The 12,271-nt window shown below is 41.9% G+C and overlaps 1 protein-coding gene across 1 annotated transcript; it reads right to left on the bottom strand.

Annotated features, from left to right (window-relative positions):
• Positions 1–8,202: 8,202 nt before the first annotated feature.
• LOC115395636 (uncharacterized) lies at positions 8,203–11,670 on the bottom strand. The gene is made up of 5 exons (XM_030101259.1): positions 11,554–11,670; positions 10,787–11,470; positions 10,581–10,694; positions 9,150–9,193; positions 8,203–9,044 (listed from the first exon to the last, which is right to left on the bottom strand). Exons 1-5 carry the CDS (start codon positions 11,606–11,608, stop codon positions 8,919–8,921), a joined length of 1,023 nt encoding a protein of 340 aa, XP_029957119.1. The 5' UTR covers positions 11,609–11,670; the 3' UTR covers positions 8,203–8,918.
• Between the last annotated feature and the right edge of the window lie 601 nt (positions 11,671–12,271).

The following is a 12,271-nucleotide window of genomic DNA, read 5'->3' as shown; positions in this document are numbered from 1 at the left end:
GATCATCCACAATGGAAGCGTGGTGATGTTTTCTCCGGATCTGAGCGCAACACGGTTGAGTTACAGAGCATTAGAGTCCGAATATTTACCAAGGAATCTCTCTGATCATCCCCCCCTTACTCTGTCTATCGAAATGCCAGAAAAAGGACCAACTTTATACAAGTGGCGTTTGAATCCAACCCTCCAAAAGAAAACTGACTTCTGTACTTTTATCAGGGAACAAATCAAACTATTTTGTGAAACAAATTGCACCTCCTCACCCAATAGTTTCATATTATGGGATACATTAAAAGCTTATTTAAGAGGACAGATCATTTCCTATACAAATATACTTAAAAATCTTATACAGCAGAATTGGAAATTTTTGAGAGTAAAATTCTGAGCCTGCAGAAAAATTTTCAATATCATAAAGATAAAAAGACTTACAATTTATTGGTCAATAAAAAACTTAAGCATAATTCATTAAATACTGATAGAGCTAAGAAGAATATTTTGAGAACAAAACAAAGGCACTATGAATTGGGGGGAAAAGCTCAAAAAGTCCTCTCTTGGCAGTTAAAAAGGGAGGAAAGTTTAAAAACAATTAATCAAATTGAAAATGAATGTGGATGTATGACCCAAAATCCAAAAGAAATAAATGAAACCTTCAAAAACTTTTATGTTAATCTATATAAATCAGAATCACCGGAAGATCTGTCTGCAGTAGATACATTTTTATCTAATCTAGGACAAGAGGGATTTGGATCTCCCATTTACTTCAAAAGAAATCCAGGAGGCTTTATCTTCTTTACAATCCTATAAATCACCAGGGGAAGATGGGTTTCCTCCTGAATTTTATAAAGCGTTTAAGGATTTGCTTGTGTTTCTTCTCATGGATAAATACATCTAGCATCCAGAACTCCAGAACACAAAGCCTTCCTGACTCCTTTTTTTTTGGCTATAATTACAGTGATCCCTAAAAAAAACAAAGATCCCCTAAAGTGCTCATCTTATAGACCGATCTCCCTATTGAATGCTGATTATAAAGTGATTTCTAAAGCTCTAGCAAATAGACTGAGTAAATATTTACCAAAACTGATACACCCAGACCAGGTGGGTTTTATTCAGAAGAGATCCTCTGCCAATAATTTATGCAGGTTGTTTAATGTTATTCATGAGGCAACATCCAGTGCTGAACCCAGTATAGCTGTCACTTCAGATGCTGAAAAAGCCTTTGACAGGCTTGAATGGCCTCATTTATTCAAGGTGTTATCTAAATTTGGATTTGGTTCTTATTTTATTGATTGGATTAATACACTTTATAGAAAACCACAAGCTAAAATTATTACTAACGGACAAATTTCCACTGTTTTCCCCCTGAACGACAAGGTGGCCCCTCGTCCCCTGGCCTTTTTGTTATCGCCATCGAGCCTTTGGCCGAGTTAATCAGGCAAGATTCAGAGATAAAGGGGGTAAAAGTGGGTAGGACGACACATAAAGTTAATCTTATGGCAGATGATCTTATTCTGTATTTAACAAACCCCTTTCAATTGTCTGGCTAAATTACAATCAATTTTACATCATTTTGGGTTTGTTTCAGGATATAAAGTGAATTATGAAAAAAGTGAAATTCTTCCCCTCTCAGACTTAATGTGGAATATCAACAGAGGAGCCCATTTAAATGGTCCCCAGAGGGGATAAGATACCTTGGAATAATGGTGGATGAAAATTTAAAGAATCTGTACAATCTTAATTATGTGACACTAATTAGTCAAATAACAGAGGATCTGAAAAAATGGATAAATCTACCTATTACCTTGACTGGCCAGATAAATTGTATTAAAATGAACATATTGCCTAGACTGCAATACCTCTTTCAGTCCTTACCGATTCCATTACCACTCAGTTATTTTAAGAACCTTAATAAACATATTAGACAATTCATATGGAATGGTAAACCTCCAAGGGTTTCAGCTGAAAAACTTACCTGGGACTTTAAATTGGGGGGTCTTAAATTACCAAATCTGAAAAAGCATTATTTGGCAGCCCAAATGCGACTTGTTTCTTTTCTTTTTGGTAGGGAAAGTATCCCACCGTGGGTTTTAATTGGAATGCATGCACTCAAAGAAACTGCTCCTGCAGATTTTGTTTATAAGTGGACGCCCAAAACTATTTCTATTAGAACTGACAACCCTGTATTAATGCATGTCATCAAACCATGGCATGAAGTTGGTAAAAATGTTGGACTGGAAAATAATTTGTCACCCAAAACACCTCTGAAACAGGTGGGATGGGAGTCGGACATGAATATGTCAATTCGTCCAGAGCTCTGGTCTGACTTATGTCAAAAAGTTGAACTACCACAATTAATTCCAGATACAGGCTGACCAATGATAACTTTCTCCATCAAACCTACATCACGCCAGAGAAGCTGCATAAATATAAACCTGAAATATCCAGCTTGTGCTTTAGATGTGGTCTTGAAGAGGGCTCCTTCCTGCACTGCACATGGTCTTCCACTAAATTTAATACATTCTGGCATGATTTCTCAGACATTAGAACAAGACTCCTAGGAGTACATCTCTCATAATATCCTCAAATGTGCTTGTTAGGGGATTTAACAAATATTGAAGCTCATTTGAGAAGAACTCAAAAGAAGTTTCTGACTTTGGCCTTATGTGTTGCCAGGAAGTGTGTAGCCACTCCATGGAAGCCCGATTCCATGTTTCCATGATTGATTGAATAATAAAGAAACTAAATTATCTCCATACCTGGGGTCCCAGCCGGTGGGGTTTCTGCTGGGTGCCTGGGTGGGGCTCCTGCTGGAGGCTTGTAGGAAGCTCCTGCAGGGGTCGTGGGTGGCGCTCCAGTCGGGGGTGAGAGTACGGCTCAAACCCCGGCCGCACGTGGGACTTCCGGCGGTTACGTGCCTGGGACCCCAGTTGGGGGCACATCTGAGGCTCTCTTTGAGGCCCACTGGGTCCAAGCTGGTTCATCTTGGATGACTGCTGTAAATACATCGGTTCAGAACATGTTGCTTTCACAAATGTCCAATATACACCTGTCTCACACACACACATCTGCTAAATCTAACAATATGAGCAAAATGAAACAGTAAAACCCAGTAAAGTTGTTGTGGAGTGCTGCCAATTCAGAAAACGTTGGTTTTGTTATTTATTTCCAGTAATAATGTGAAATATTGACTTGAAAACAAGGGTTCTTACATTTCTCAGTGAGCGGTTGGTTTTCCTGTTGGCTTGTCCTCCGCCAAATGCCCTGGAAAACTTGAAATCGCCAAGAACTGGAAGCCAAAAGCTCTTTCAGCAACTACAAGGGCAGATTTTTAATGGCTGGATGATAAAAGTCGACAGCAAGAGGCTGTATGTCTGCACTGGAAGACGAAAAAATTTAAAATGAAACCCAGTTAACTGGCTGCAGATCTGAGTGGATCAAAGAGTTGCTATGGAAACGGAGTCGGACTCTGGTCACATGACCTGGAATCGAGTCTGACTCGGTTCTTGAATTTGATGATTCTCGAGTTGACTAACGTAGCACTCTTATGGATGAGTATAAAAGCAGAGCTACTGGACCAGATCTAGGCTCTTAGAGTGGAACAACAGTGCAGAGAGAGACCAAAGACCACACACTTTAAGTTAAAAAAAATCTCAATTTATCAAACAGTTTGAACACAAAAGCACAACAATTGCAATGAAATAATAAACAAATACCCTGCAGGGATTTAAAGAAAATGAATGAAAATGGATTTAAAGAAAATAATATTCTCTCTCTTGGTTTAGTTTTTCAACTGAAATGAATTATCTAATCTTTTAGTTTGATTTGACCGGTCAAACTAAGATTTAATTCAGGTAAACAGGTTTCTCCTATTTTAGTTTCTTTATCTCTGAGTTAACTCTTCTTTTCTTCAACAGGTGAAATATCTTCTTAGATCAACCATGAACCTGCATAACAGGTCATGAACCAAATAAATCAGTCTCACATTAAACATTTCTGCTACACAATCGGACCCATCATATGCTCAAAACAGTAACATAACATCTCTTTTTACATCTTCCATATCAATTAAAGAAAATAAAACATGTGACTCTTAACAAGGTGAGGAAAAAAGAGGGGCAAGAGGTTCACAATCTTAAGTTTTCAAGAGTCACAGACCCCGTGAATATCTCTTCACGTGTCTTTTTCCATATATTTGTCTTCCTTTTCTTAACTAGCTGCTCTCGCCGTCTTCTCCAGCTTTCAGCTCCGTGCACTGAGGAGAAGCGCACCACAACTCTTAAAGGGGCAGCATCACATTTTATTTTTTGTCTGACAACTCCAAATTAATACACATAAAGGAGACTACAACAATTTTTAAACATCCAAAATAATTATATACACACGTTCTTTAACCCTGTTACAAGAATTCATACATTTTAAATCACATTTTTAATCAACTATTTACACCATGATGTCATTTTTTTAATGTGGGTTACACTAACTTTGACTTGGACTTGAGTCGAGATGCTTTCACCCAAACACAGATTGAAAAAGAAAAGTATGTGAACGTGTGTGCATGTGATGTGCGCGTGCATGCACGATACGGTTAATGTACTGGAAGTCTGCAATAAAGTGGTTTATTAAGTCCAGCATGTACTTGACACTGATTGAGCATTAAACCCACCGCCTGACCCGGGCTCCGGCCGGGTTGTGAACCCGGCGGGCCCGCGGAGTGACGGCGGGGCGGGACGCAGCGCGGATCGGTCCGGTTCCGAGCTCACGTTGCGGGGTCAGGCCGAGCCGAGGAACCCCGCGCCGCACCGCCTCCCCGCCTGCTGCCCCAGTGACGGCCGTGAGAGAGTCTCCAGCAGACGAGGTGAGGAACCGAAGGCTGCAGCCGGAGATGGAGGCTGTGGACTCTGGTCCTCGTTCTTCAGGCGGAGCAGCTGAGAGCAGTGGCGGTCCGAGCTGGTTTAGCGCCCCGGGCTGGAGCAGCCCGAGCTGCTTTGAGGGGTGGGGAGGGCGGGGTGGCTAAGGCTATGGGACTTTTAATTCTAAGAAAAAAAAATAAGTTAATTATGCTTTAAAATGACCATGAAAGCACCTGAAACCTTTAGTTGGAATTAACCTGCCAGTTTATTCTAATTAATGAGCGGCTTTAATATGTCTCATACGCAGGGGTGAAAGTAAGGTAAGATTCTTGCAGGAACGGTGCAAAAAAATGTTTTAGTTTGTACGCAAAGTGTGCGAGCATCGTACAAGACAGATATTGATAAAGCCTGCTCTTTTTTGACAGCCTTGAAAGCATAATGTTTTTTTAATTGTTTGCATGTTACTTTGAATGTTTAAATGTAATACATGTTGTGACGGCCGCGGTGACCTCTTCACAACGGCGCCAACAATCAACAAGGACTGCTGCCCCTCGGCTCAACCAAAGCTTTTATTGTTGTTACAACTAATGTCTACTGGGCGCATGTCGCTCACACCAAGCAGTGCCGGCACAGAGGCCACCTCACTCTCACACCGACCCTTCCCACTGTTGGTCCAACATAACGTAAATGAAACTTAACATAAAAAGATAACATAAAAAGGCCTGCCGCCGCCACAATATATATATATATATATATATATATATATATATATATATATATATATGTATATGATATATGTTGTTTTTAGTTAAATGGTTTTTTAAATTTTTCTTTGCATTTTTGACCTGTCCTGGTCGTCTCTTGAGACGGGGGGGGGGGGGGGGGGGGGGGGGGGGAGTGTCCTTACATCACCTAGGCAACCAGCCATCCAATGAAAAGAACGCAGTGAGTTTACCTCACTTCCACGTGTGCTTGTTTGCGGAAGGAGTGATGCTGCTCGCATGACAGAGAGATGGAGAATATTTTACGACGCGTGAACCCTCACAATTTATTACTTGTGGATTTATGTTTTGTTTATTTTGCAAAAATGACTACCCTGTTGTCTGCAAAAAACACACAACAGTGGACATTGGATTAACGTTATGCTACAGCGAGTGACTGCCGCTACAAGCTGCAACCTGTCACGGTAAGCGAGTGCTCCAGTGCTCATCAGGCGCTTTAACCTTGTTCAACACGTCACAGAAGATGTAGTCTGGAGATGAGTTTTATGTATTCATCAATTTTACACTTATTTCGGTAAAATTTGCTTGAAAAAAGAAAGGGCTCGCTTTGTATGCATGAGTGAAAGTTGCTTTTCAGAGGCGTTCCGGGGCGTTCCAGTAGAAGAGGCCAGTATATTTCTTACCGGCACGGCGTTCCGGTGCGTTCCGGCTTACTTTCACCTATGGGTGTGTGCATGCTAATATACTCACTCTGACAAACATGGTGCAGCTCGGAGTCCTCCAGAAGTTATTTAGATCCAACCGATTTAGCCACACTTTGCGGTTGCCACGGCAATGGAGCTTTAGCGCGGGACATAATCTCTGCAAAATCGCTCATTTCGGCTATATTTCTTCATCCATCGCCAGTGTTATCATAAAGTCAGCTCGCCTACCGTCTTCAGGTGGGTCAGCTGACAGTTTTCACTAACTCTCCCACAATTAGCTCGGATGGGATTGTTGGAGCTCCTCTCCCCAGCAGAGAAGCACTTCGAGTCAGCCTTGGCTGTCACGGCGCCCGGGCGCCTGACTCGCCGGGAGGCTGCATAAAGTCAGCTCGTCTACCGTCTTCCGGTGGGTCAGCTGACCCACCTGAAGACGGTCAGATGGCCAGGGGCGGCTGGTGCGTGTGTCCGGTCGCCTGCCTGCGGAGCCGGGCCTGGAGGCTAGGCCACTGGGTCGGGGGAACCGTCCGAAACGGTGGCGGCGCTGGGCGCCGTGCCAGGCGGGGGGCCCCGTGGCGGCCCCGGGTTGCCTTTCGGCCCGGGGTTGGATGCTCAAAGCTCTGCTCTGCTCTGCTCTGCTGGGATCTGCTGTGCTTAGCTCCTTTCTGACACCGTGCTAACTTAGCCACAATTAGCTCGGATGCTGTGGCGTCTCCCGTCAGCCACCCCGCGGCCCGCGCACAGCGCTCCCCGCCTGGCTTGGAGACCTCCAGAGACTCTCGGTGAGGTGAGACTTCCAGGAGCGCCCAGGGGTTGGATGCTCAATGCTCTGCTCTGCTCTGATGGGGTTTGCTGCGCTTCGCTCTTCTCTGACACCGTGCTAACTTAGCCACAATTAGCTCGGATGGGAACGTTGCGGAGCTCCTCTCCACCTCCGTGGTTATGCGGTGGGTCCCCGCGTGCTCCGCGGCTGGCACGGAGCGGGTCTCCGCCCGGGAGCAGAGATCCGGAGCTCTTCCGTCAGCCTCCGTGGAGCAGCTCCGGGCCGTTGACCCAATCGGCCCCAACTCGGCCCCTGGAAGCCGCGGCCTGCTTCACCCGCCTCCGTGGAGCAACGGATCTCCGCTCCCGGGTGGAGACGTGCGGGGACCCGCCGCATAACCACGGAGGCGCGTGAAGCAGGCCGGCGCTGCTGGAGCTCTCCCGTCACCTCCGTGGAGCAGCTCCGGGCCATTTACCCAATCGGCCCCAACTCGGCCCCTGGAAGTCAGACGCCTGGGCGCCGTGACAGCCGAGACTGACTCAAAGTGCTTCTCTGCTGGGGAGAGAAGCTCCCATTCGAGCTAATTGTGGCTAAGTTAGCGAAAACTGTCAGCTGACCCACCTGAAGACGGTAGACGAGCTGATTTTATGATAACACTGGCGATGGATGAAGAAATATAGCCGAAATGAGCGATTTTGCAGCGATTATGAGCATGCACACACCTTTAAATAAGGTCCAGGTGTCAAAAAACCGGAGTTGCCCTTTAAGCAACACACCGCAGTTGACCTGTATATGTTGCATCTTGTAGTTTTAAATTTAGTTTTGTGTACATACAGAGCTGTTTGTTGCTATGAGATGATCTAGGCGAATGCCTTGGGCTCCTAAAAACAGCATCTTGCCTCGGGCCCCCGCATGGCTGGATATGACTCTGGTATGTGTAAAGCGCTGTACATTAGGTACTTATATAAGTACAGTTGCAATATGTGCTTCAAATAACAGCACTGGGAAATAAAGCACTGGGCAACAATCACAAAGACAACCTGTAGTAAGGATTTCTCCGCTGACCTAATCTGCTCATGTGTGGAAGAAGCAACATTGGATTGAATTATTGAATGCACACAGACACAGCTGTTCAAAATCAGATGTCTAAAACTGTATTTTATTTCATTTTAATGGTGAAAGTCGTGTACATGGATTTATTGCGATTTAAATTGCAGTTTTAATCTACAGGCTTCATGACAGAGAATGTGATCCTCTGCTCTAAGGACACACTGTTGAATTATTTGTTCAACAAAAATAGAGAATCACAAAGAAATATTCAGACAACACATATTTTTAACAGCCATTATGCACTTTAACATCTGTTGATCATCTTAACTCTGCCAAACTATTATCACATTTTTTTATTAATGAACCACAAAGCGCCACCTCCAACCCCACCCAACCCAACATCACAAAGAGAAAACAGAAGATGCAGTTTATTGATCACCTCGGTGAAATTACTGCCCTGCATTTATTCTATCCTATTTACAGCTAGCCTTAACTACATATGCTATAAAGCATTGTGCTGCAAAAGTACTGCGCCCATTGTGGGGTCAAAGGTCATGCTCAAACCAACAAACTTCTTGTCCTAATTCTGTGTCTGTCACTAAGTCCAACTGGAATATCAAAAGGACTGACGACCTTAAAATATATTTGTAACCCAATATTGGCAAAAATATTTTCTGTTGGAATCAACTAGTAATTGTATTTTCTGTACATGAGATGATTTTGATTAAAATGTGTCTTGCTGCCTTTGCATGCTAAAAATAAAAAAGTTCCCGGGAACTGTTTTGCTTTGTTTTCTGCTGAACGATGTTTAAAACAGTAAGAAAGAAATCAGAAGACTTTAGTGGTGTGACTGCTTTACGCTGTAGTACACACACGCGCTCCAGGTGGGATCCCTCCTTCTTGAACAGTCGGCCAGGTTGACGCTCAAAGCGGCAACATACAGACTTCCTGCCGTTGGGTAACCCTGCCAGCAAAATGACACTTTTTAACTTAAAAATAAATTGAAAATATTCATTTGCTTTAAAGATCGAGGTGAATGGGTGATAATCGAATGGTTACAGTTGTGTACCTTAACGTCTGCTTTCAGGGGACTGGATAACCCAGGGACAGACTCTGAAAGGAAAAGGAGGACAAGTCTGAAACAATTTAAAAACATATATGTTTATTGTTCAGGAATAAACAATCAACTTTTTAACATTAAAGGATTTTGTAGAAGCTGTATTAGCAGATGTCAATAAGAAAACCTATATTTTAGGTGTTATTATTGGTTTTAGTGAACCTTTTGATACAACTGATCATTCTTTACAACTGTGCAAACTGGAACATCTTGGTTTACTGTACATGTCAACATAAGTGTAAAAGTTATTTGGATAACAGTTTTCAATATGTTTTAATCATTGACACTGAAATGCGTTCTAGAAAAATAATCTATGTTTCACAACATTTGGTTTTCAATGACAAAAAATTAAAGAATTAAAAATGGTCACATCTGTTGATGACACAAATGTATTTTCTTCAGGAAATGAAATGAGAGAATTATTTGTAACAGTAGAAAGGGAACTGGTCCTGTAAAAAACAATGACTTGAAAGTAACAAAATATCCCATAATGAAAAGAAAATGTATTACCTAGAGTTGAAATCAAACAAGCATATTAAGCAACATTTTTGTCATGATTGTAGATGAAAAACTGTGTTGGAAGCAAGAAAAGATCCTACCAAGTAAAAATTATCAATATTTATTGAGGTGCTATCTACAATTTATTATCTGCTAAGGAGAAAAAGCCTGTATATTCTCTGTTTTTCACTTTCAGTGCCGTATAGGTACTACTGCTCAGATATTTGGGAATTGTGTATCAAACAATATAGATTCACAAATCAAACTACAGATGAGTTACTAGATTCAGAATTAGCACCAGTTCACGAATTCATTCCTCATATGACCCTGCCTTTTAAAATGTTCGTCCATTGTGTATATTCAACAGTTTTTATGTTAAGATAAGGCACTAATAATTTCAGAGGACAGTCTGTTTTTGAGTCCTTAAAATGAGAACAAATATACAAACTAGATGTTTCTGTTAAGGGATTTACACTGTGAAATGCTCTCAATAATTAATGTCGATGTAGCTGTGCTTTCAATTTTCAGAAAAGTATCAAATATATAATTATGAATTACTGTTCAGAATGATGATGAAAGGAAAGAAATGTTATGTTATAATTCTTGATGAATTTTTTCTTCTTCCTTATTTGTTGGGTGTCTTGTTTAGTTACAACATTTTAAGTTATTTCATAGATTTTGTAAGATCGGTCTAAATAAACCGTTGGCTTAAGCATATTCCTTTTGCTAGTTTGTAGTTTGTTCATGTTTGTATTTTCAAATCATAACCAAGAAAAAAGCCATTCATCTATTCATTAAAAAAAACTAAGAAACATTTTTAATTCAAATTCAGCGGAAATCGTTTGCAAGATAGAAGAGAAACAAAAAAACAAAAGAAAAAGTCACCTGCAGATTGGCAGCTGTTTGTCCTGATCATCATACAAATGGAGAAAGCCAAAAAAGCACTCACGGCGGTGGTGAATATAAAGGCGCCCTTCCAGAAATGAACAACAATATCATCTGCCAACAGAGGGAATCAGACTTCAGTTTCATTTTTGAGACAGTTTTTCAACAACGACCAAACCCAGCTCTGTGGTTCTGAGGTGACTCACCTCTGATGTCCAGCTTGGTCCCGTTTCCAAACAGGACCTGTCCACATGAGGCAACTGCACAGTAATACATCCCAGCGTCAGCCCGAGTCAGGTTTTCCATCGGCAGTTCATAGAAACAGGTGTTACTTTGGGAGTCACACTGGTCATTCATGCCACCGTGGGTATAAAAGAGAACTGGAAGAGATTCCTCCGACCTTTTGTACCAGTAAACACTGTGTTCTCCATCACAGCTCCCAGGGTGTACTGTACAGCTCAGAGTAGCAAAGCCTCCTGGCTGAATACTGTCAGATCCTGGCTGATTGACCAAAGTGGCGTTTGAACCAAACCCCTTCACACTGACTGTGACGCTCTCTGAAAAAGTAGGTGTTAGATAGGAATAGAATATACAGTGGTATATAGCCGAGTCTGAAGTGTGCAAATCTGTGATTGTCAGAAGAGCCTTGCCATCTCTTTCCTCCATTTTGAAGCGTGGAAAGTTCTTGATCTCATCATGAAACAAGTTCTGACCACCTGTACGAAAGGTGAAGATCAGCTTGGGTCTCTGTCCCAGAGTTTGCTTGTACCAGTAAACATTTCCAGGAATTTCAGTGCCAAAGAAGCAACTCAAGGTCAAATCTTCTCCAGCATGAACCGAGACAAAACTTCTCTCCTGACGATCAGATGAAGACAGATTCTGACCAGGAACTTGAAGAAATGGGAAACAGAGAACAATGAAAAATAATGTAAACTGGCGTACCGCACATTTGAGTCACACAGGTGAAACTTACCCATCTTCCAGATGAGCAGAAAAGGAAGACAAAAAGCCAGCGTCAGAGATGCCATCACGATCGGCTTGCTGGGTTGAGTGAAAGGATGCAGCTCGTTCAGACTGACTATATTGTGTGAGCTTGGCCAGCCACAGTCACAGCGTGTCTTGTGTAACACGGTCACATGATCACTGCAGGGGATACTGATTTGAGAAGATTAACTTTGTCAAAAATATGTTATGAACAAAAACATCCCTCACCGTAAATTTAGATTTGAAGTTAATGAAAACAATTTTTTTTTTTTTTTTTTTGGTTTTTAAAAGATCCAGTTATATGCTGACATGATCAATATACAGCTTGAGAAAAAACATTAAGTCCTTGAATCAATGCCCATGTGCTGTTTGATGTGTGTGTATTTACCATTTCTGGTTAAAAACCTGATTTGATTGAGATTTTCATTTAGTTATCATGTTGTGTGTGTTACACCTCCAATATCCGACGTCTGAACTAAAGTCAGCGCAAAGAAGACGCACATTAGGTTACAGCTGCGTTTTTATGATATTCAGAATTAATGAATGGCTGCGAGATCGATATTTCTTATTCTTTTTCTTTACATTGCTTTATCTTTTGTCATGGATCTCACGATAACTGATTAATCTGTCACAGATGGAGCCCACCTATTTCCCCCTCTTGAAGGAATATGGGGCGGGGGGGGGCGCGCAGTGACTGATATATTGTC

The sequence above is a fragment of the Salarias fasciatus genome, chromosome 10 (assembly GCF_902148845.1).
Source record: "Salarias fasciatus chromosome 10, fSalaFa1.1, whole genome shotgun sequence".
NCBI lineage: Eukaryota > Metazoa > Chordata > Actinopteri > Blenniiformes > Blenniidae > Salarias > Salarias fasciatus.
This window is presented reverse-complemented; position numbering and strand designations above follow the sequence as displayed.